Raw genomic sequence first — 25,854 nt, forward strand, 5'->3', positions numbered from 1 at the left:
ATTTTTTGCTTTTTTCGTTTTTCTTTCTATTTTTGACATATATACGTGTGCAGGACTGTTTTAACCTCTAGTCTTAACCAGATGCCATGTAAACATTTCAAACCAAAAAGAAAATGAATAGTGTGTAGCAATAGTAGTAGTGTATACAAATAGTCACATATTTGTATTTGTTCATTCTGAATAATGTTTTCATTTTCAGTTACGTTACATTCAATTTATTAAGAAGAATGAATGTTAATAAGCATTAGAAGTCTGCTCATTATAATAATTAGGATTTAGATACTTAGGAATGGTACGAAAAATAGTAATGGAGACTCCAGCGGTGGACTCTGTACTGGTGTCTTGCACGGACATCACGGCTGTCTCGGACGCCTGCACACAGAGCCGTGTTTTTTCCTCAGACACACCATGATACCGCCCTGGTCAATATGACATGAACATGCCCTTCAAACCCCTTTCACTGAGAGACAAAAGTCCAGCCTGCCATTTCATGACCACAACAAGAGTGACATTTACCGAAGAGAAAGCTCTAATCATTATGTGACGATGCATTCATTAGCGCACAGTTCCATGAGGGAGATAATGAGCGGGACTCATTAGGAGGACGACACTGGAAGCGAGATGTTCTAATGTTTCATCTGCACACCTAAAGTCAGCAGAGTCATGGTGTGGCATTTCATCATTACAGCCGGTCAATATCGCATCAAGCTAAATATCGCATTAGAGTGGCATAAATCTCTGAGAAGTAGAGCAACGGGGGTGAGCTGAAGAAGATTGGCTTCTTTGTGCAGAATTATTAATGTAGAGTAATGAGCAGGTCGGGAATTTTAAGGTCAGAGGATTTGAACCATATTTTGAATGTGCGGTTAATGAACTCATGGATTTTTAATCTATAGATGATTGCTGCTCATTATCAAAAAAAGACTTTTTTAGATTACAGGACACAAGCTGCACGTGATCAGCGTGATACTGTGAATGAAAATGTCAGTGAACTCTAATGGCAAAAGATTTAAAATCCAGTTTCTCTCAGCTAATCATAGGTGTATGGATGGATGGCGAACATTACCTAGCTAACTTTTTATGTTTTCAGACATTTCCTAATGTTTGCTAACCAGGTTTTGTTTGGAAAATTTTGCTCTAAAATTCTTACATAGATTTGTTTGGAGCTAAGCATTTACATCCAACGTTAGCATGTTATCAAATTTCATTTTAGGGTTTAATTTTGGCCTCTTACTAATTTAAGTCATCGCCAAATAAACCTGAGCTGCAAACCAGTTTGCAGTCTAAATCCATTTTGAATTTCCTTAGCTAGCTAGCTAGTAACCATTTAGTAATGTATTTTGGTAAGTGGCCATTGTCACAAAATCTAACATACTATAACAAGGAGATAGCCCGTTTATAACTTTTCTTTTTGAAGTGGTAAACCTACAAGCTCCTTCTTATATGTCGTATTGTCTAAGTGAATATCCTCCACGACAATCCCTCAAAACACACCAGAAGCAGTGAACCTGCTTTTAGTGTTGATGCTTCTCAGCTGCATTCCTATAAAGGCCTGTTCACACCAATTATGATGACTGTGACAATCACAGTAAAGATTTAGTTCTAAAAATCGTTCTAAATATAAAAGAATAGCAGAGTCCACACCACAACGATAACGATAACGGCACAGAGACACGATATCGTTGGAATCACTTTCAGAACGATTCTTTTCCAGCTGATGAACGATAAAAACAATGACAGCCAATCAGAATCCATCATGCTTTAAAGAGCTCGAGCATTTAAAGCAGCAGACGATATAACTGCAGCGCACGCTCAGAATAAACAGACCAATATCGTGCGTTGGTGTGGACACTAATGTAGTTATCGTTCTTGGTGTAAATGGGCCTTAAGAAATATTTACATTTAACGTATATGTTCTTGAAATAATTTCTTGACATGTGTTTATCTGTAGATTTGTGCCCTTTGTGTGCTTAAGCATACTTTTACTTATTTGTTTGTTTGTTTAGCATTTCCTAATATATCAGCTCTCGTGTCTCCATTTAAGCAACTCAGCATCGATCAAAATAAATAAATAAATAAATACATTCCCTGCCCTGAAAATGTTTCTTAATACTGCCTTTATCTCACACACACACACACACACACACACACACACACACACACATCTTACCCACAACACGCCCTGCTTTGTGCCTCATTAATTCAAAGAAACTTAAGATTTCTGTACTCATTTTGTTCCGAAATTCCGATGAAGGGCTTTAATTGTTGTTGCTAATTTTGATAGCTGGTCCTTCAGCCTGCTGGGAGCGTCAGGGGAAGTGAAAAAGCTGTTTCTCTGATCACAAAAAGGACTAATTGGCCACAGACTCTTTGAAAAATGGCATACAAGAGCTGTGCATCCAATTAACAGACAGAATGTTGAATCGCCACAGTGCCAGGGATGTAGAGCATAATAAACTCTAAAGCTTACATAAAAAGGCCCAGACGTGCTTGGATGTTTCACAGTTGAAAAGTATTCAGTTAATGCAAGCAGTCACAGTTTTGTCTTTTATGACTACAGAGCAAAGTAACGATGGAGAGCCAGTGTAATTAGTGACAATCTAGTGTTCCTTTAAAACCATTAGTGTCATTATGGGAGGTCTTTGATTTAATAACGGCTCTTACTATTATGTCAGATGTTCAGGAGTATTTTTTGCTTTAAGCATATGCCATGGATTTACTGTGTTATAGCATTAAGCAAAACCCGGTGAGGGAGTCAAGATAAACTATGATGACTAACCACAATGACGATAATTATAGTAACAAGCTACAGTAGCCTTTAATGTGGCCCAAGTGGCTCATTTTCAAATCTCCAAGTCCAAGACGTTTAGCATCTGAAATTGCCTCAATCAGGATTCTGTATGAATAGCAGCATCTCAACATTGAGATGTACCCCATGGAAATTGTTGTTTTTTGTTTGACATATTTTGACAAGCAAACATTTTATTATCTTGGAAACAACACTTATTGATAAAGTTGATGCACTCTATTAAATAACACATAAAATTGACATTTTGTAGTAATTTCCACAATTTAAATGAACTAAAAACAGATCAGTACCTACAAAAGTAAGTACCTACATTTATCACACCTTCAAATCCATAAAATTTGAATCAGTAGTTCAAGATTGGGTGGCAGTGATTAGAACCTGCTTAGGGAGTGCAGGTGGAACCTGTCTCATTTATACCCCTCTCATATCTAGTGTCTGGTGTTCCCTTTGCTATTGAGGTGTGTGGTCTCATCACGCCAAGATCTAAAGAGTTCTGTAAGGCTTTCAGAAATAAGGTTGTGGATGCCTATGAGTCTGACAAGGGATTTAAAAAGATCTCCAAATTATTTGAAACACATAAATAAATATTGTAAGGAAAATAATCTACAAATGGCGCAGATTTCAAGCAACTGCCAATTTGTCCAGGACTGGCCGTCTCAGCAAATTCAGCCCAAGAGCAGAACCCCAAAATTTCATCACGGTATCTGCTAGTAAGTATTGCAACTGTTGGTGTCAAAGTGCATGCTTCTACAATCAGAAAGAGATTGCAAAGACTAGGACTTTTGGAATAATGTGCTCTGGACAGACGACTCAAAGATAGAGTTGTTTGGCCACAGTAACAGCAGACATGTTTGGTGCAAACTGAAGACCTACAGGAGAAGCACCTCATACCAACTGTGAGCATGGTGGTGTAAATGTTATGGTTCGGGGTTGCTTTGCTGCCTCAGGGACTAGACAGATTGCATTCATTGATTCAACTATGAATTCTGCATCATATCAAAGAGTGCTTGAGGCCATCTATCTGGATGTTGAAGTTGAACTGAAAGGGGACTTTTCAACAGGATGATGATCCTAAGCACACTAGCAAATCCAACAAAGGAATGGCTCAAAAAGAAGAAATGGAGGGTTATGGAATGGCGGCGTCAAAGCCCAGATTTGAATAACATTGAAATGTTGTGGGGGGATTTGAAATGGGCAGTACATGCAAGAGAACCCTAGTAGTGGAAAAAAATTCCAACAAGCTAATGTCAGAAACAGGTGGACAATTATGCAAAATGCCTACAAGAAGTTTTTTTTTTTTTTTGCTAAAGGGGACAATACTAGCTTCTGAGGCCAAGGGTGTACTTACCTTTTCCACAGAAGAATGTCATCTATTGATATTTCTGTTGAATAAATGATTGAAAAACGCAGATTTTCCGTGTGGTTTTGTTCAAATGTTTGCTTGTCCAAACATGTCAAAAAAACCAACAATTTCCATGGGGTGTACTTATTTTTTCACATGACTGTGTGTGTGTGTATATATATATAGCTTCAAGCTCATTCTTTCTGGCCATCAGCACAAATAGCATCTTCAAAACTGAGATTGATGCTCAGGGGTAGATGAGCTGCATCATAATGGCTGTTATAAAAGCTTGTTCACAATATATTACCAGCCTTGTTGCAGTAGATCATTCTGAAGTTTGTCATAATGCTGCCATAATATCGCATTTTGTCATTCAGAGTTCAACAGATAAACATGCTGGAATGAGAAATTAGGCACTGATGCTACAGAGGCTCTTTAACTACTTTAGATCTAATTGAGCTCCATCTCATGATTTTAATGCCAATGTTCTCTGATGTTCTGCATAGGCTCAGAGTATTGCTCTGGTCCATTAGAGCAGAGGTTTTTAAAACGTTGGGATGCGCCACATTTATCCATCCATCCATCCATTTACTATACCGCTTATCCTACACAGGGTCACAGGGAGCCTGGAGTCTATCCTAGGGAACTTGGGACACATGGCAGGGGACACCATTTATTGGGTACCAACCCATTGTAAGGCACAATTGTACATACACTGACACACTACGGACAATCTGGAAATGCCAATCAGCCTACAATGCATGTCTTTGGACTGGGGAAGGAAACCGGAGTACCTGGAGGAAACCCCTGAAGCACAGGGAGAACTTGCAATCTCTGCCCACAAAGGGCAGAGGCCAGGTGCTAGCCACCAAGCCACCGTGCCTCCCACTCGAAAACCATTGGATAGTAAAAAGATTGTATCAGGCCTGCCAACATTTACACTCTTTGTGTAGATGCTCTGCATTTTAACATTGGAGTATCCAAAAATCACTCAAACATATGCCAAGAATAGAAGTCTTTTCTTGAAGTTTTCAGGCGAAAGGTATTCCTCCTTTTCCCTGTGTATATAATTAACAATTTAAACACTTCATCACTGTCAGTGTTCCATCAACAAAACAGTGGGTGGCGTTTACTTAATTAAATTTCATGGCCGACGATGTGACTTTGAAAAGTTCCATCTATCTTTCACTATAAAGAAAAAAAAAAAAAAATCAACCAGCCTTTTGATTACTTTTTACAGTTTACTGCTGGGTAGGCAGTTTAAAGGAAATCGAACACAGCATGCTTTGAATATTGGCAGAAGTATTTAAGACTTCAGGCTGCAACGATTTCTAATTTCGCTCGCATACAAACTAGAATTGGCCTAGCTCCATGGTTTGGTGCTGAATGTTGCCGAGTCTGTGCAGATGGAAATCATCCATCGACTGTCACTGTGAATTCATGCAGACAGCTGAAAGTTTGTTTTGCCGATAATATATTTTGACATCTCTACTTTAAGAAAGCGTAAATGTACTTCACTGAAATGGCATGGAAATGTTTTATTTAGGTCATTTCTAACCTTGCCTTGGCTTTTTGCGTGCAAAGATTTAAGAAATGTGGTGGTAAATAGAGTTAGCCTGCCCAAACGTGGCTAAAACATTGCTAGCTGAGTGTGATTTTTATTATGTCACACTGTTCAGGTTGTTGGATAGTGGTATGTCGTAATGAAACAGATACGAGTCTAATCAATTCTGTTTGTTTAAAAAAAACGTGATGCTCCTGCACTGTCACAGCATCATCAAAACAGAGAAAAGTGCTTACTGTTTAAATAAAGAGACATACAGTGCCCTCCACTAATATTGGCACCCTTGATTAAATATGAGCAAAGAAGGCTGTGAAAATTTGTCTCTATTGCTTAACCTTTTGATCTTTTCTTCAAAAAAAAAAAAAAATCCACAAAAATCCTCTGCTCTAATGGATCTCAAACTATTGCAAACACACTTACTTAAACCGAAAGCCGTCATCTCACCATGACGGCAAACCTCTTGTTCTTTCTTATTGTTAAAGGTAGACGTAGGTGTGACAGTCTGTGTGAGACTATAACGCAGAAAGGAAACCTCTGACACTAAGGCCAGCTTGTAGCAGCTTCTTTTGGATCATTTGTCACATTTTACCTCTCTGTGATCTCTCCGAGCTGTCTGTGAGACATGTGCAGTGAATCTGTCTGTCAGTTATAGTCCAATGACACTCATTTATGCTTTTCACACTCTGCAGGTTGAGCCTTTCAGCCTCCTGGAATACGTGACCAGGAATATGTGACCATTGTGACTTCTGGTGGAGGATTTTGTAAATAACCACTATGAAATATTTATACCCGTGTGCTGTTTAATTCTCTAATCTGATTAGTGAGAAGGTGATTTTATTGTCTATAACACCAGCAGCAATGGACTTCTAGGATGAGATCGCTTCTATAGTAACAGCTCATTCACAGGGACTTGTATGACAGAAATGAACTGATTAAAATTTTTGATATGATAAAGATTTCTGAAGGAAAACTCACAGAAATGATAGTCTTTATTGATCACATTACAGCAGAGTGAAATTCTTTTCTTTACATACCCCAGCATGTCAGGAGGTTGGGGTCAGAGCGCAAGGTCAGCCATGATACAGTACCCCCTGGAGCAGAGAGGGTTAAGGGCCTTGCTCAAGGGCCCAACAGTGGCAGCTTGGCAGTGCTGGGGCTTAAACCCACAACCTTCCGATCAGTAACCCAGAGCCTTAACCGTCAAATCACCACTCCCCCTTCTGAAGGAAGGAGCATCCAGTATCAGCACTTTTTCCTGAAATTGTTCAGGAGCGAGGGAGTTTATAGCTATAATGTCACTTTGTAAATAAATTACTGGAAATATACTAGAACACGAACATACTGTTTATACGAGATTGTCAGAGATCTAAGCAAAATTATAGAATTGATACACTCCTTCTTTCTGGGGTGTGTGTGAGAGTGTGTGTGTGTATACAGTGAGGGAAAAAAGTATTTCATCCCCTGCTGATTTTGTACGTTTGCCCACTGACAAAGAAATGATCAGTCTATAATTTTAATGGTAGATTTATTTGAACAGTGAGAGACAGAATAACAACAAAAAAATCCCGAAAAACGCATGTCAAAAATGTTATAAATTGATTTGCATTTTAATGAGGGAAATATGTATTTGACCCCCTCTCAATCAGAAAGATTTCTGGCTCCCAGGTGTCTTTTATACAGGTAACGAGCTGAGATTAGGAGCACACTCTTAAAGGGAGTGCTCCTAATCTCAGCTTGTTACCTGTATAAAAGACACCTGTCCACAGAAGCAATCACACCTCTTTCGGTTGTTGTTCGTTTCGGGGGGTTTCTTCATTCAGTCCCCTCTTCAGGAGATCAAATGCTGCTCAACTGGGTTAAGATATGCTGATTGACTTGTCCAGTCTAAACCCTTTAACTTTTTCCCCCTGATAAAGTCCTTTGTTGAGTTGTTTGAGTGTGTTTTGGATCATTGTCTCGCTGCATGATGAAGTATTGCCTATGCCCAATGTTTGTGCAATGCCTCTGATAGACTTTTCCTCTTTCCTAAGCTTCAAAATAGCTTGCTTTTCTCCCATAGACAGCTCCCTGGTCTTCATGGTGATTTATCCTTTTTAACAACACATACAGTCTTCACAGGCAAAACCCTGGGCTCAAACCAAGAGTAGTTATTAATTCTTTAAATAATCAATTTAATAGGGCACACCTGGCCAGCAAGAAACACCTATCAATCACATGTTCCAATATTTCTGATCACTTGAAAAAAAAAATGGGTGGGTTAAAAAAAAAAAAGGTGCCATGTTCTAATTTGTTTAACACATCTAGATCTAAATACGAGATGTAAATGAAAGCTGAAATTTGTCTTTTGATCTCAAACCCAAATGTCTATTGAATTTGGCCTTGCTGTTCCGATACATTTGGAGGGGACCGTATATCTATAATCAGGATGTGATCTGCCTGTTTCATTGCTCATAAAGGTTTGCACGAATGTCTTGTGTGCTAGGATCTTGGCGACATTATCACTAAGACGCCATAAAAAGTCTTATTGACGTTAATAACAAGCGTTCTGAATGTCAAGTCAGGAGTGACTTCCAGATTATTAAATACCATCTTAATCTCTAGAGAAAGATTTCCAATTACACATAGTCGTCTGTATTTCTACTGCCAGTATTGCTAATGTCTGTCTATTTATTTTTTTCTTCTTCATTCAGTTTTGAAAACCTAAAGTTAGTCCAGTGAACGATGGTGGATAGACGGTTTTCCAATTACTTTAAAGCACTTGATTACAGGATGTTCAGTATGAGTAGATTGTGAATAAGAGTCCTGGGATGAGCATAGCATAGTCTTTATGATTACAGCAACAGTTCTTAGGTGTAAATCTACAGTATCCAGGTCCGACTTGGAAATAAACTGTTTTTGGAGTGCAATATGTGGAACCATCTTCAGCAGCAGAAAGTGAGAGAGAGAACATCAGGACGAATGAGCATCAGTCGTTTAACAAGAGAATATTTGTGAATTTTGATTCTACTGTGTATAACTTTTGACTGAAGCAGTGGGATATAAAGCCATTTCCAGTGATCGTTATTCCAGAGCGTGTGTTAAATCAACACAAAGATTATGTATTCCACAGGGGAGATGTGTGTCATCTGGCAGCACACAGCACATCCTTTTACTCCTCTCAGTGGGCTGCGTTCGGCTTTTATCAGCATTCGTTCACCTCTCTGATTATAATCCAGTCCTTTTCTTTAAAACATGTTGGCTTTGGCACTGTTCATCCTTTGAATATCCGATGACCTGTTCATATTTAGACTGTGTGTGCTGCAGCCGTTGTGGTTTTTTTGGCTTCTCCACGGATTGAAGCTGCACCCTCTCAGTGGGGATCACTGATACATTTGAATACATGAAAAAGATGTGATGTATGACTGTAATTGCTCATCTTTCACTGTATTCAAAGCTCGTGTGTGAGAATTTTAATTTTTTTTTTTCTTGTCTCATGCCAAACAGTCCCTTTTATTAGAGAATTCAATAGAGGTTTTCCCAGCCTGTATCTGCTCACATCCTGCCAATAATTGTAATAAACCTTTTATGTATTATTGATTTTGGCATTTAGTCTCATTAACTGAATTAAGAGACATTGTCCACCTTCCTGACCTTGTGTTAGAAATTGATTTACACTCTGAATTGTGAGATGCCTTCTTCATTTGCAGCATATTCTATTTTAAGCTCCTCCACTTAATGATGCTTGATCTCTTTCTAGATAAATCATGGATGCATACGCCCGAGGCCCTGGCCAAGCATTTTATTGCCTACAATGCCAAGGTATGTATTAAGGACTTTCTCTGTCATGGGTAAAATTACAGTTTATAAAGCAATGGGGTGTGCTTTTGTTGCTTTTTTTTGTTTTTTTTTGTGAACCCATTGACCCAGTCTTTTTTTTATGGACTGTCTTAACCATTTTATTGCACATCATTTATCTTTTTACCATCAGACTATATATTTAAGGCTAAAATGTCCATATATTAATGTGATTTATAAGAAAGGAAAACAAAATAGGGTTCTTGCACAGGTCTGGGAAGACTGGAAACAGGGATACTCATTTGGAGGGAAACAACTCGCGATGCTATGGGATGTATTTAGAGTTGTCAACTTTAGTTCAAAACATACACCCATGTTTATTTAGAGTCGCATTGTGCATGTGCTTGAATTTCTGGTTGCCCTATTCAGATTTTTTTTTTACATTACCTGCTCACAGTTCACTTAGGAGCATGTGATGTGACACAGCGCGAAGCATATCATCACAATTTGGCGAAAAAAAGTCATCTCGGTGTCTTTCACCATGTGGTTGTGGCTGTTGGTGCCAGACGGGCTGGTTTGAGTATTTCAGAAACTGCTGATGAAGTTTTATGCACAACATTCTCTAGAGCAGGGGTGGGCAATCTTATCCGGAAAGGGCCGGTGTGGGTGCAGGTTTTCGTTCCAACCCAGCAGGAGGCACACCTGATTCCACCTGTTTAAATCAGTTGATCTTGGCTTTCAGTAGATTCAGGTGTGGCTTCTGCTTGGTTGGAATGAAAACCTGCACCCACACCACACCGGCCCTTTCTGGATAAGATTGCTCACCCCTGCTCTAGAGTTTACACAAAATGGTGCGAAAAACAAATACACATCCAGTGAGAGGTTGTTCTGTGGACAAAATGCCTTGTTGATGAGAGAGGTTTGATGTGGAGAATGGCCAGACTTGTTCAGGAAGCATATGGTTACTCATTACAACCGTGGTGAGCAGAAAGGCATCTCAGATGCCTCAGATGAACAGCACATCAAACATTGAGGCAAATCGGCTACAACTGCAGAAGTCCAGAGTCTGATGCTACATTGGGCAGAGGATCGCACAAACTGGACGGCTGAAGAGAAAAATATCACCTGGTCTTTTGCGAAAGTCTGTGCAAAAGCCTTAGGCCTAGTTTTTTCTTACATTTTTATAAAATGTTGCTTTACCTTTTTTATTATTCAGCGTTATCTGAAATGTTTATATTCTACTGAGTAGTAAACTATTACACTATGTTTCTACTAAAAAAACCATCATAGAAACTTCTGTACTGATACAAGAACTTTAGCAAGCTCTCCAGCAAACCTTTCACACTCCTACTACTTTAGTTCTTGTTTTAATGAGAGTTTATTTTAGTTTAATGAGACTTTAATGAGAAATCAAACTGAAGTGTAGGTCATAACTCTTGTAATGATTCATAATAATTCATAATTAATGTGGTCCTTCACATTATTGTCTTAAGTGTTGCCTCCAAGCACTATGCATATTTTTTCTGCCCTCTTGTGGACTTTGTCAAATATTTATTTCAGTGTGATATATTTAATATGGCGATGAATCATTTTTCGGAGTTTTTACAATCCGAAGTTCGTTTCAGGCTGAAATATTGTATGAGGTCATAATCGTAAATAACTAAATAATAGAACGTATCTGTCCAAGCAACACATAAATGTGTAGTTAATTCTGAGGATTTCACTATACATGGAAAGCAACTCTGAATCCAACGCAACGTGTGGTTAAATATTTCTGCACGTAAACATAGCCTCTCTAGTGCATATCACATTTCAAGTTTTTTAACGTACAAGTGTAGAAATTTCAAGAAATTGATGTGGAAAGTTTGAGAACATCTTGAATTTTTCCCCCAGTCAGTCAGTCAGTCAGTCAATCAATCAGGTCAGTCAGTCAGTCAATCAATCAGGTCAGTCAGTCAATCAGTCAGTCAATCAGTCAGTCAATCAATCAATCAATCAGACAGTCAGTCAATCAATCAGACAGTAAGTCTGTCAGTAAGTCAGTCAATCAATCAGTCACTCAGTCACTCAGTCAGTCAGTCAGTCAATCAGTCACTCAATCAAATGTATTTATAAATATGCAATAAATAAATAAAAATGTATAAATACATAAAAATGACTGAGTAGATAGATAGATAGATAGATAGATATTTTGTGCACTGATCTTCAGTGGTGCATTTAGATGCTTGTTTGTTCATTTGCAAATTTTTCCTTACACACGGTTCAGATCAGTTATTAAGTTGTGTACCCTAGACAGCTAAGCAAGACATCTTATTTTTATTAAGAAATGTTGTATTTATCGAAGACCCTCAGATATTTGGCTTTATATCTGAGGATTGCTGTAGCACTGAATCACAGCAGGCGCTTATCTGCATTTATTACCATTTTCTCATTTTGAGGCTCTTCGTTGTGTTTCACACACTGTTCTGCTGTAACGTGGATGCATAGCTGCGCTGCTAAATTAAAGCCCTTTCTTATCTGTTTGTTATTTGAGAAGTACAGATAAACTGATAAAAAAAAAAGCAAAATATCATCCAGAACCCAAACAAATGAATGGATCGATCCATACACATGTCCGCGCACACACGCGCACACACGCACACACACACACACACAAACACTCCCTCCCTCAGCACGATGCTAGGAGCTTTTTAAACAAACAATGTTCTTTTTTTTTGTTATATCTCCTTCCTTGGCTGCTCACCACATCTGTACAGGAAGCTGTCTATTTTGTTTTCTTCTCGGCTACACCTGCTGTTAGGGGATGAGAGCCTTTCACTCCGGCGTAGCTCTTCTCAGATGTCTTATTGAAGCCAGAAACCTTAATATATGCCAGCTGGAGTTGAGCTGCCAAAGTTTCTCTCTCATCAGGAGGCTGGAATTGTTGTCTGCCACATTGTCTCAGGTGATAGATGAACAGGAATAGATTTTAAACCCCATGTGTTATGGTGAGATCGAAATGCTTATTCGATTCCAAACAATTATTAGACATTTGGAGATGGGAAGATAGGGTTAGGGTTAGTGTTGATAGATGCATGGATGGATAATTTGGTTGGACAGACGGACAGTCTTTCAGGTCCAGTAGTGATCAGTGATGTGGAACAAAATGTCGTCCACCCCGAGCAGCACAGTGGGTTTATCCCTGCTGTCTGGAATATGACACATCAATCAGCATGACCTTCAGAGTGAACTATAATCGTCATTAGCCTTGTCATGATCTCATCGTTTAGACTTCTCAATTATAGAATCCCAAATGCCTGCGGCCGAAAAAAGCTTTTGAGATTCATCACACAGTGTATAAAGCTGTTGGATGGAAGATTATTGAATTTCACCCCGTCTGGTAGAAATATGCCTTTGCATGCTAATAGCAGAAGAGCATTTCTTCTGAATGTTGTCTAGCTCAGTTCTAAAATCAGCATCAGAAATATGTTCACACACAAAGTTTCCACGCACAGGAAAACCACACGTGCAAATATAATAAAAGTGATAATCACTAATGGTACACTGACAAACTCTTTAGTATGGTAGTATGCAATTTGGGATGCTTTCCAAGTATTTGTATCTCTGATATATAACTATCCGCTTCCATTAAAAAACAACAACAACAAAAAATGATTGTGCGCATCAATGTGATCGTAACAGAGTACTAATTGAAAGAACAAAACTTATTGATTTCTCCTCTGTAATCTGCCAGCACATTGAAGATGCTCCACAAATCACTGACACTGCTAGACACAATCTAGCTAGATTATAACTATATAGACATCGGTGTAGAGAAGAAAACACCTCTGCTCGCTTCTGATGTGTGTATTTTTACTTCCTGATCCGTGTTCTCTTTTAGTTGACTATCATTCACTAGAGATCACCCAAATTACAGAATAAATAAACGCCTTGCCTGTTCAGCAAGTAAATCTAAAACTCCAGCACGCATGAATCTATTTTCCTGTTGTAGTAGAACACCGGACTCTCTCCTGATTGGCTGTGGTTCCTGGCAGTCACCATGTATTTAGACTTCTTTCATCTCTAAATCTGGAGCACGATGATGTTTGACATATCCGAACTGGCATTTGACATGTAAATAGAAATAATGGATGTGTCATACAGGATTAGAAGATTTATATTGTGACTCACAGCAGCCCCAAAACAAACAAAAAATCCTGTGGACTATAGCTTTAAAATGAATGCAAACTGGATTATATTATATACATAATAACTTCCTTTCACAGTTCTTTCCAGATCGGTGAAATAGTCATTTGTATTCCTCTAAGTTATAGTCTAAAAGTGTTTACCACATTGCAGTCCAATTCTTCAAACCGCACTAATTATACTTATCATTAGACCACATGGGCTACAGACAAATTTTAATATGACTCACTCCATTAAATAATCTGCTGTAACTCATACTCTAATGTTGGTCACAGACTATTTTTCAGCAAAGTACCAAAACACGCAGCAGACGAATTACAGCTGCACCCAGGAAGAGAGTGTTATATTACACCCGTTTGAGCATCACTGTGCTGGCTGCCTGTTTAAAACCGACCTCAGTATACATTTGTCGAGTTTACAAAACCCTGTAGCTCTGTATACTAGATAGGCTGTGTTTCAAATCCAGGTTTGTGATCATTAGCTCCTGCGCTGCAGAGCGTAAAAACACAGAAAAGTGATGAAACTATTTGATAAAGCTTTAAAACTCGGGAACTTGCTGTGACTACTACCCAAATCATCTAACAATTAGTGCTGTTATTTTACTTGACTTTTCATTTGGCTTTATGCATTTAGTTGTAGATGTAGTCAAGTCTTCCTTGTAATTCCTTTGTCACTTTTAATTCAATCTTTAATCCATATTTTATCACAAAGTAGGCTCATAAAAAAAAAAAAAAAGGATTTATGGCTGAATGTGTGAAACATCTTGGGAGGGAAACTGGGCCATTTTTGCAACACTCTTGGCCTTGTGGTTCAGTGGTGAGGATAATTTGTGTTACGCTTTCTGGTGGTTGAGTGGTTTTCTGAGGAGCACAACAGCAGCTCACAGTGGCCACACAAGTGAACTGCTCAGACACTATTATTATTATTATTGACTGAGATTTAATACAGTTTTCTAAATATCACAGTATCTGAATACAATTTGTCAGAGCTATTAAATGCTGTAAGACTGCTCCAGCAGTAAAATATAATTACTATTAGTTGTAGTATTAGTAAATTACTGTAAGTGTTAGTTGTATTACTTTTAGAAGTATTGTTGTTCTTGGTGGTGGTAGTAGTAGTACTCATTTCTGTTCTGATTTCTGTATCATGGCATACTGTAATAAGGAAGCTTGGAGACGGTGTCACGAATCGAGGTTGAGCCAGAAGCAAGTGCAGATAATAACATTTATTTAAACAAACGTACTATGAAACAAAGACAACTTGGTATAACATGGTGGCATGACACAAAACACTGAGACATGAACAACAAGAGTCTAGGACAACGAAAGACCAGCAAACAGTGCAGACAAGGACTATATATACACACGAGTGCTCATTAACAAAACGTGAGTCAGGTGCAGGTGGTCATGTGACAGCTAGTGCAGTGCAGTGGCTGATGGGAAGTGGAGTCCAGAGTTTCTTGTTACATGACAGACGGGAGTGTAGAATCACATTTATTCATCTTCAGCAGCTTTGCGGATGGCTCAGAGAGCAGCTGAACAGGCTGAAATTACACACGTTGGAAGGGACATTAGGTTTTGTAATTACCGGTGTTTGAACTAAACCCCAGCATGGGCAGGAAAGACGTGAGGCACTATGACACAAGCCCAGGAAGTGCAGTGAGGAAGCTGCGAGTGTGTTTCGGTCGAACATTTTGTCTAGACGGTGTTTAACACCATCGGCAGCACTGCTGGTTTGACTGCTTTCAGATCTGTTACGCGGTGTGTTGTTGCACAGTAAGCAGAATGACAGAGCTTCATGCTTTGACGTCGTTATCAAAGGTGTATTAAAGCTTCTTTTTTTATAACTTAGAAATTCTAATTGAGAGTAGAATGTTTGCAGGTAGGGCTGCGCTGTGATATATATATATATATATATATATATATATATATATATATATATATATATATATATATATATATATATATCTATGGCATTCCCTTTGTGAAGTATTTTTTTTTTTTGTGAAAATCTTGTGTGTCTGGTCTATTATTTATTTAACGATCTGTTAGAACAGTTTAAAGAACAGTAACATTGTCTTGTTGCTCTAATAACGGCTTTACACTTCCCCGGTCTCATACTGCGCTGCTGCTCTTGTACGTTGTCATCTTCTCACGTTGTTTACTTCTGTATTTGTTATGTCCTCAGTTTCTGGGGAACACGGAGGTCGATCAGCCCAAAGGAACAGAGGTGGTGAGAGATGCAGTTCGAAAACTCAAGGTTAGTGAGTGCTTAATGACTGTTTAGGACCTTATCCTTACACTGACCGTGTGCGTACACGGCCAAGAATAGCAGTCCTGAAACTCGTTTATCTGAGTGAACAGTGGTGCCAGTAGTGCACCCTGTTCTCTGTGTTCTCAGAGTTCCCTCATCAGCCTCAGTAAATGGTGTGTAATAACTGCAGATATGCTTCTGTTATTTCCCTGTTATATACACTAATCTGAACAGCAGCTTTACAGTACAGACCAATCACTGAGTAATGGATAGATGGATGGATAAACCCACAAACATGGTCATACACTTGATTTAATCTGCACTTCTAACCTCAATAATGTCTGTTCATCTGACTCAAGGTTACCTATATCTGACCATAGTTTAGTATCAGCATACCACTGTAGATATTGTATCGTAACTGTTACGAAACGGGACTGGAGGCGGATGCAGGTGCAGGTCAAAGTCTTTATTAATTAGCAGACAAACAAAACACAGGGAGCGCGGTCTCTACTGACTATACAAACTCTGGACATCTAGCTACGACCGCTAGCATGCTACACGTTAGCACATACCGTCATACTTCCTCGACATGACAAATGTAAACCAAATAATACTGCGCAAAGTGCGCAGTCATAGAGGGGTTTAAATAGTCAACATAATCAAACCAAAACATGGACACCTGGGGCAAATCAGAGACATGATCAGACTTAAATCAATGTCCAAGCAGGAAGCAAACGAAAACAAAAGAGTCACGTGACCAGTCAGAAGCCGTGCCGCAGTGCCATCTACTGGCCGTGGCATAACAGAACCCCCCTCCAAAGGGTGCTCCTCCCGGAGCACCAAGAACCCCCCTCCAACGGGGGTCCCGGGCCCCTGTGCGAGCTGTCTCTCGCTGCCACGGAAAGCGAGGCAGCCTCCGTCGGGCAGCAGAGGGGCGGAGCAGCACCCCCACCGGGGTTGAAAGACGGAGCACCGCCCCCGGTGGCGCTGGAAGTGGAACGCAGGGCGCCGCCCCCGGCAGCTCTGGAACGTAGGGCGGCGCCCCTGGAGCGCAGGGCGCCGCCCCCGACGGCACTGGAACTCTGGGCGCCGCCCCCGGCGGCACTGGAACGCTGGGCGCCGGCTCTGGAATGCAGGGCGCCGCCCCCGGCAGCACTGGAACGCTGGGCACCGGCTCTGGAAAGCATGGCGCCGCCCCCGGCGGCTCTGGAACGCTGGGCGCCGGCACTGGAACGCTGGGCGCCACCCCCGGCGGCACTGGAACTCTGGGCGCCGCCCCCGGCGGCACTGGAACGCTGGGCGCCGGCTCTGGAATGCAGGGCGCCGCCCCCGGCAGCACTGGAACGCTGGGCGCCGGCTCTGGAACGCAGGGCGCCGCCCCCGGCGGCACTGGAGGGCTGGGCGGCGTCCCCAGTGGGACTGGAGGGCTGGGCGGCCTCCTCGGCCGGGCAGGGCAGCAGGACAGCTTCCTCGGCCGTGCAGGGCAGCGGGACGGCCTCCTCTGCTGGGCTGGACAGCAGGACAGCTTCCTCGGCTGTGCAGGGCAGCGGGACGGCCTCCTCGGCCGGGCTGGACAGCGGGACTGCCTCCTCGGCCGCCTCAAGCTGTCCCTCTGAGGTCGCCATGTTGACCTCAGGTGGGAGCTCCACAGCTGAGACCTCCCTGTAGGCCTCAGGCTGGAGCTCTGCTGTCCTCATTGCCCCCCCCCCCAAAAAAAATTTCTGGGCCAGCCTTCACCTCTGGACTGCGCAGCGTGGTGCAATTCCCCTGCAGTGGGAAGCTCCAGATGCTCAGGTCACTTTGCTGGCTGTGTGGCACGGCGTCGCTCTTCAGCTGCGGGGACGGGGTGAATGGCGCGAGGGATGACGCGGCGCGCAGCTCGGCTTTACACTGAGCAATTTCCTCTTCGAGCTGTTTGCTCATCTCCAGGGACGAACGGTAAAGCGCCCAAATCCTGGCCTCTTCGGCTGTTCCTGGCTCATGGATACCTGCTGCTTCCGCATTTTTGGCGCAGTATTCTGTTACGAAACGGGACTGGAGGCAGATGCAGGTGCAGGTCGAAGTCTTTATTGATTAGCAGACAAACAAAACACAGGGAGCGCGGTCTCTACTGACTATACAAACTCTGGACATCTAGCTACGACTGCTAGCATGCTACACGTTAGCACATACCGTCATACTTCCTCGACATGACTAATGTAAACCAAATAATACTGCGCAAAGTGCGCAGTCACGGAGGGGTTTAAATAGTCAACATAATCAAACCAAAACATGGACACCTGGGGCAAATCAGAGACATGATCAGACTTAAATCAATGTCCAAGCAGGAAGCAAACGGAAACAAAAGAGTCACGTGACCAGTCAGAAGCCGTGACGCAGTGCCATCTGCTGGCCGTGGCGTAACAGTAACCTTAATGCTGTTGACCCTGTTTGTTTCTCTGCTCGATTGGTGATTCACTGAACCTTACCTGTCCTCACAGATTAACTATAACTATCTCGGGTGCTATTGAAGATCAAGCCCCTATTAAAACTAGGCTGGTACCATCCGGTGACCATTCCTCCTCATGGTTCACCCCGGAACTCCTTAGCCGTATCCGAACATCGACTTAAATATAAAACAGCCATAAATTCCAAATGCTCTTCATGTCTGTCTTGTCATCAGAAATGCAAGTTGCCGACCAAAAGCTCTTCATTTTGTTCTACGGTTAACCGGCTAATTCACCCACCTGCAAACAACGTTACAGCATCAGATGAGCTCTGTTGCTCGTTCCTACATTTTTTTCCTATCAAAAAATCGACAATGTGTGCTTTTTGATCATCGCATTCCAGATTTAGTCCCTCCTTTGCTGTTATAATAGTAGCCTCCACTTTTCTGGGAAGGCTTTCCGGTAGATTTTGGAGCGTGCAATGCCCCTGTGCACAAAGCCAGGTCCATGAAGACGTGGTTTGCCAAAGTTGGTGTGTTAGAATCACATCACATACAGATATTATGATAAGGTGTCCACATACATTTGGCCATATACTGTAGCATGTGTATATATATATAGATAGTAGCTCATACTGATGGATGGGCAGAAAACAAACTAGCAAATAAATACATAAACGCCACTGTTGTACAGATTGTTAGTTTAATATCCGAGCTGCAAAATCTGTTTTGTTGTTGGTCTTGCTCTGTTCTAAATACATTTTGATGTGTGCAGTTTCAAAGACACATCAAGAAGTCAGAGGGACAGAAGATCCCTAAAGTGGAGTTACAAATCTCAATCTACGGAGTGAAGATACTAGATCCCAAAACAAAGGTGTGTTCATAATCAGTCTGTATCTGCCTTGTAGTCTCTCTCTCTCTCTCTCTCTCTCTCTCAGATCTAAAGACCTATGTGGCCAGGAAGTGAGGATTCATATCGATTTTTATTTACTGTCACTCTGTGATACTTATCTTCAGGACTCATCTGAATGCTGCCTCACTCGATAATAAGATTGTCCGTATCAACTCTTTTAGATTTATCCTGCAGATATCTAAAAGAAGTTTTTTTTTTTAATGTAATGTAAGAATTGTAAAATCCTTCAGATACCTCTTTCATCACCCTGCAGAACCTAGCGCAGTACCATATTAAATTCAGACACAGTTATTGTCTATATGATCTACAGTGGTCTCAAATGGATCAGGATGCAGATGCTCAGGGTGTTTTATATCTGATACAGAAACAGCTGGTGTGTTTTCATCTTTTAATAGAATATGCGCTGCTGTTGTATTGATGTTTGCTGTCGGGTAATCCATCTTCTGCTTTCACCCCTCCTCCTTTCTGAATAATCGCTTTTCTCCAGTACAGCTATGTGCCTCATGCTGCAGCATCCTTCCTTCTGTTATAGCTATAACACCGAACAACACCCGATCAATTCACTGCTGTACAACCTACAGCACTCCACAAACCTGAACTAAACTTCAGCTGAGCTTAAAACACGATGCTCTTATTGCACTGCACATTTGAAATGTCGAGCAATGAGCCCAGTGGTGAGTGATTTGAAAATCTATTCTGTAAAGGATAAAACACTTGAGGGTGCACTGTTAGAGGAAAATAATCAGCGATGTGATGTGGCCTGACTCTACTCATTACGGTTACCATCCCTGAAGTGGATTATTTTCCAATAACAGCATGTCCTGTAGTGTTTTATTCTTCTTATACAACAGCAATTTGCTGAAGCTAACATAAAAAAAAATAAATAAAAATAAAGCATAGCACATAGTACTTTTCACCCATTTATGTTGTTGAATATCTGCAAAACAAATTGGTTCTTGTTATCACTTTCGCTATAGCACCTGCTCATCAAATGACTTTCTTGAAGTTGATAAGACAGAAAAAGCAAAAATGCTCTGCCCTAAAGACTTTCCTTTGATGGAAAACGCGCCGCTTTACCTCTGAATGTTACGAACTGCCTGTTACACCCTTTTCTTCTTAATCAACAGTTTGACATGGGAAGACTTTGCGCTGTCCCGTTTCTCAGTAACATGGCGTTTCAGGTGGACATACAGTACATCACTTATTTGACTCTCATATATTATTAAATGAACTACGTCTTCTCTTCCCAGGAAGTGCAGCACAATTGCCAGTTGCACCGGATATCCTTCTGCGCAGACGATAAAACAGACAAAAGGATATTCACGTTTATCTGCAAAGACTCCGAATCTAACAAACATCTCTGCTACGTGTTCGACAGTGAAAAATGTGTAAGATGATACACGCTCATCGCTCATTGTTGTGATTGCTGCGAATCACTTGAATTGTGAAACGGACTGGGAGCTAAGGTGTGATTTTAGTTCTATATGGCTGTTTTCAGTGCAGACGTAAGCACGTGAAGTGAGGATTTATTACTTCAATTGCACAGATTGGTATCCAGACCTCAGATGTAACTATAAAATGTTTTTTTTTTGTTGTTGTTTTTTTAGAGATCTAGGCAATTGTTGTACTGGAATTTATTCCAATTTTGTGCTGTATATATTTTTATGGTTATTTATACAATGCATGGCATCTTCTCATTCATATCATCATATTTGTTTTTCTTTTATTTATGTTCTACTGTATGACATTTGACAGAAAAGGAGAAAAATGCAATTTCCTACATTAGTAAATTTACTCTCCCTTTTTTTTTTTGGTGCTTATGTTTAACGGCTGTGGTCTAAACTCTATTGAAACACTCTATTGAAGAACAATCTGGCAACCTCAGAGGTGACCTTGGAAGAAAGGAGTAAATATTGATGTAACGTTTGAACTCAAGTCACCGGCAGCTGTTTGAAAAATGACAAATTTTTATATTATGCCAATATTAATAAGCAGGATTAATATGTAGAAAAGTGCTGCACTGTATTAAGACAACCAAAAATGCCCGTGTCTTCCTTGTGCTTCTTTAGGCAGAAGAGATCACTTTGACTATTGGCCAGGCGTTTGATCTGGCATACAAAAAGTTCTTGGAGTCGGGAGGGAAAGACGTGGAGACGAGGAAACAGATAGCAAGCTTGCAGAAAAGAGTAAGATTTAAGATGTTCTAGCTTTTTCCTTTTTCCTCATACACATCCACTGTAATGACAGCACTTCAAGTCTTCAACCAGCACCTAGCCTGAAAATTGCTTTCTTTAAAATAAAATAAAAAAAAAAGGTAAAACAAAAACAACAAAATTGACTTCACTCTTCTCCGCACAGATTCAGGAGCTGGAGACGGAAAATTCGGAATTGAAAAAACAGTTGCAAACGCTTGAGGAACAACTGCTTATCGCTCCGGTTCCTCCTGTAAGGACTGCATGGAGTGTGTGTGTGTGTGAGAGAGAGAGAGAGAAAATGCTGTGTAGTAACTGCTTCTTAAAATCTCTGAGCTATCTGATCTCTTTTCCTGCAGTTGCTTCACATTAACTCTACTAACGAGGCGTACATGCTGCAGAGACCCTCGTCTCTCTTCTGGTGTCACAATCTGACCTCCTTCTCCTGTCTAGAAATCTCTTCTGTCACACTAACGCCAATGAGCTCTCCTGACTCCAGCTTATCGGCTGGAGTTTTGACTCCTCCTCCCGCCAAACCTGCTCTGCCAAAGCCTCTCACTGGAGCAGGGGTCCCTCGGCCAAAAGTAACAGACAAAACAAAGCCAAACATTTTATTTCTCTTCCTCTGTCACTTATTTTCTTCTCTTTTTTTCCCACCTCTTTTCTATACTATTGTAATTGTATGCACGAGCATAATCTTATCATCATGCATAATTCCAAGTCAGTGTTTCAAAAAACAATTATAGCACAGAAACAGTTTTATTTATAGGTTTATCCACTTAATAACATTTTTACAAATATTGAGTATGTTTCCTATGGACAGGAAGTGTATACCAAGAATGAAGCACGACAGGGCTTATCGCTTTGAAATATAATCAACGACAGGATGGTGTGATTCAGCGTGTTAAGAAGTGGAGTTACAGTTACCTTGCTGTAGTTTACTATTTTCAATACAGCAATTTTTCAGCAGTTACATTTTTTTTTTTTTTATTAATTGAAAAACATGACACTTTTGATCTGTTTATGCACTGCATGACCAAAAGTATGTGGACACCCAACCATCACCATTCCATATGTGGAAAGTGTCCTTCGTTACAGTTATAGCATTTGGCAGACACCCTTTATCCAGATCATCTTACATTTTATTTAATTTATAAATCTGAGCAGTTGAGGGCTTTGCTCAAGGGCTAACCAGTGGTAGCTTGTTTAGGTTTGAACTCATGAGCTTCTGATCAATAGCCCAATGTGTTAACCCCTGTGCTACCACTTCCCATGGAATAAAGAGGTCCAAATCTATTCCAGCATGGCAGTGCCCCTGTGCACAGGCTTTATAGCCAGCCGATGAGTCCACTCCTTCATGCCAAACAATTTAAGCTTGTTTATATTCTTAGGTTCGCGCATGCGGACTTCCCTGTTTAACGTTGCCTCATTATCTTATTTAAAGCTACAGTATATATGGCTAAACGTTAACCTCCTGGCAGAGGCAACCAGATTTTGAACTGAAATATCCTGGTAATTTAGCAGAACTTTTGCTCATTTTTTGTCAAGCGTGCCTATAGTACTGAGGGACACTGTATATTACACTATAATATTTCTACCTGTTTAATGCACACAGATAAGGTTATACTGTATATGTGACTTTTAAGACTCCTTATGTGGCTCAGTTGATTAAAGGGCTGCGAAACAACTGTTTTATTTTATTTGATGAAACGTTTATAATAAAATCTGAACAGATGTGGTTAATACGCAAGAAAACTGCAAATACTGTACTATAGAGTGCTATAAATATAGAAGTTATTGATCTTGCCGTTGCTTATCTTTTTGGCAGGGGGGTAACAACTCCAAAGTTCCCACGGATATTTTCGACATGGTTCCGTTTTCTCCAGTGGCACCTCTGGTTCCACTCCCAGCTAGTAATTCTTCACCTCCTCCACCTCCAGCAAGACCGACAGAGATCAGTCAGTTTCTTCTAATTGAGATCATTTAATCATCAAATAATCAAATCTGTATTTCTTTTATTCATTTATCATTCATGGTGTTTTACATGACTGCAATATTCTCCTGAAACCCTGAACCGTTAACAATAAAAGTGTAACCTGGTGGACATTTAGGATCAGCTGGCCTCTAGACTCTGTATAACCAAATGATCTTAATCCAATAGGAGAAAAGATATTCTATATTAAGATATTCTGAAGAATCTCGCACTGACAGTGCAGTTGTGAATGGGATTGCATTAAATTTTTCCATGTATGATGAAATCCAGTGTAATTGCTATCTAGACTACTAAAGACTATTTCCCCACTTCTTCATCCTGCTGATTTAAACGTGTTTGATAAACAGATCGAGTGACCAATAAAGCATCCTCAAAGTCTTAATATGTTCAGTTAGAACCATATTTCCATCAGCTGGAGCTCTATCAGTATTCACGATAAAGATTGGGAAGGTTATTTTCTCCGATGTGGTCCATTATACGTTACTGATTAAAACTGTAGTCAACAGATTAAATCATCTCACTAATGTATTACAGTCATAGCGTCGTGCTGATTACATGGCATTAGTTTTTCATCCTTTTCTGATTGAAGTTTAGTTAAAACGTTGTTCATTTTATATTTTCTAAAGTGCAAATGTAACACGTCCAGTGAGCATAAAGACATTTTCATGGCTAGTGAAAGTCTCTTAAACGAAACCTCTGCCCTGAAACGCATTAAATATGTTTAGACTGGAATATTTGTGATGTGTTTAGAGATTCTGGTGCTAATTCTTTGGTTGTTAGCTCCTAAAAACAAAAAACTAAGAGCTTCTTTTCTCACTCACCATTTTCCAACTACATTTAACATCATATGAATGAGAAATCCCGTGCAGAAGTACTGTCCAGCAGTGGTGCTGAGGTACGGCACAGACTTGTCTCGGCTAGTTAGTGATCTTAGCGATGACCAACATTGACGGTGGTATTAGCATGACGCTTTGGAAGCTGATCAGAGTGAGCACAGTGTACAGATGAGGAGGTGAAAGAGCTAGACGAGCCTAAGGACTAAAGCACTGCTGCATCGCTCGCTATAGGTTTAGATGTACCGAGGGAGAAATCCTACTCGTGCCACTATCAGCAGTAGTCAAACGGCATTGTGGGTAATGTAGGAAGCTGTTAACCAAAGTGAAAAGATAAAACATATCAGCGAAAGGAGTTTAAACCAAAAAGTCAGCTCATAAACTCATAAATAAATCCTAAATAAGTCTGAACATTTAACTTAAGAAAATATGCCTGTTGTGTTCAATCACAAGCCATGAAACAAAAGATGTATATTTAGAAATAAAATAAAGGCAGGTCTCGGTTTATGAAAATCAACCAATATCATCTTTTTATGGCCCTTCAAGCCAGACCAGCCCAATCCTGGACATTAGTTGCTCAGTACTCACTGTATAAAGCGTGACTCTCTTCTCAAACATTAAATATGGTCTCTGATTTTATATTTGTAGTTCATAACCCTGGTTTTGATTTATTATGCCTATATCAACCTAGTCAGCGTTGTTGATGGCATTATGTCCATGTTGTTTCCTTCAGGAAGGGACCTGTTTGGTGCCGAGCCCTTCGACCCTTTCACTTGCGGTGGTGCCGACTTTCCCCCAGACGTCCAGTCGCGGCTGGATGAGATGCAGGTGACTGCATGTCTCTGAATTATGGACGAATAATTGATGGGCAAATAAATCATTTAAGCAAATGGCCTGCTGTACATAGGCAGCTGCTGGAGCAGACGGTATGTGCTGGCACTGGCACAGAGTACAGACTCCCATCGGTCATTTCCATTCATATCAATCTCTCCCAGCGTTTCTCCAAAGCTGAGTCAGGGATCGTTATGAGGACATGACTTTTGCACTCTCACTGTAATTAATTTGAGTGTGTTGTCCCAGCTGTGTAGATCCTGCTGTGGCCCTGCTGTGATGTATGAATATAGTCCTGATCTTGGCCTGAACACTGTCTGTACTGAACAAAACTCTGTTGTCTTTGATTTTAGGTATCTGTTTAACTCCTTTAAGTCTCATATTAATGTCCAGTTCTTCAATTTGAAAGCATATCATTCAGTAACTGCTATTAATTATTCAGTAATAGCCTGACCTTTTATAATGCAGTGGCTAGGTTAGAACCAGTGCCTTTATAGGGGTGGCAATCTAAGGTGGGGCAAAATGCTAATCTATATCCATAGAAAATGATACAATGTGGTGCCCACTGTCTGTACATGGCCTGAGTAGGATCCCCATTGGACATAAAAGGCAAGGTGCAAAAAAGTCATAGATATCATAACATTAGGCTAAATCTTATGACACATGCACCCTAGTGTGGTGAAATATGGTGACAATTATGGGGTTCCATATTTTCCCAACCATTACCTCCCTCCAAAATA

At 40.5% G+C, this 25,854-nt stretch overlaps 1 protein-coding gene across 5 annotated transcripts in view; it reads left to right on the top strand.

The window, feature by feature from the left end:
- Positions 1 to 25,854, top strand: part of gulp1a (GULP PTB domain containing engulfment adaptor 1a) — a 125,870-nt gene that overhangs the window by 95,868 nt on the left and 4,148 nt on the right. For 4 of the 5 annotated variants that reach the window (XM_053626255.1, XM_053626257.1, XM_053626256.1 and 1 more), the window contains 8 exons: positions 9,452 to 9,513; positions 15,862 to 15,933; positions 19,128 to 19,226; positions 20,516 to 20,653; positions 21,335 to 21,451; positions 21,624 to 21,710; positions 23,286 to 23,415; positions 25,017 to 25,111. In XM_053626255.1, the coding sequence (XP_053482230.1) occupies positions 9,452 to 9,513; positions 15,862 to 15,933; positions 19,128 to 19,226; positions 20,516 to 20,653; positions 21,335 to 21,451; positions 21,624 to 21,710; positions 23,286 to 23,415; positions 25,017 to 25,111 (800 nt within the window). Of the gene's footprint in view, positions 1 to 9,451; positions 9,514 to 15,861; positions 15,934 to 19,127; positions 19,227 to 20,515; positions 20,654 to 21,334; positions 21,452 to 21,623; positions 21,711 to 21,816; positions 22,042 to 23,285; positions 23,416 to 25,016; positions 25,112 to 25,854 lie in introns of all 5 variants that reach the window. The other variant, XM_053626258.1, reaches the window with a different exon arrangement.

This window comes from Ictalurus furcatus, chromosome 6, assembly GCF_023375685.1.
Source record: "Ictalurus furcatus strain D&B chromosome 6, Billie_1.0, whole genome shotgun sequence".
NCBI lineage: Eukaryota > Metazoa > Chordata > Actinopteri > Siluriformes > Ictaluridae > Ictalurus > Ictalurus furcatus.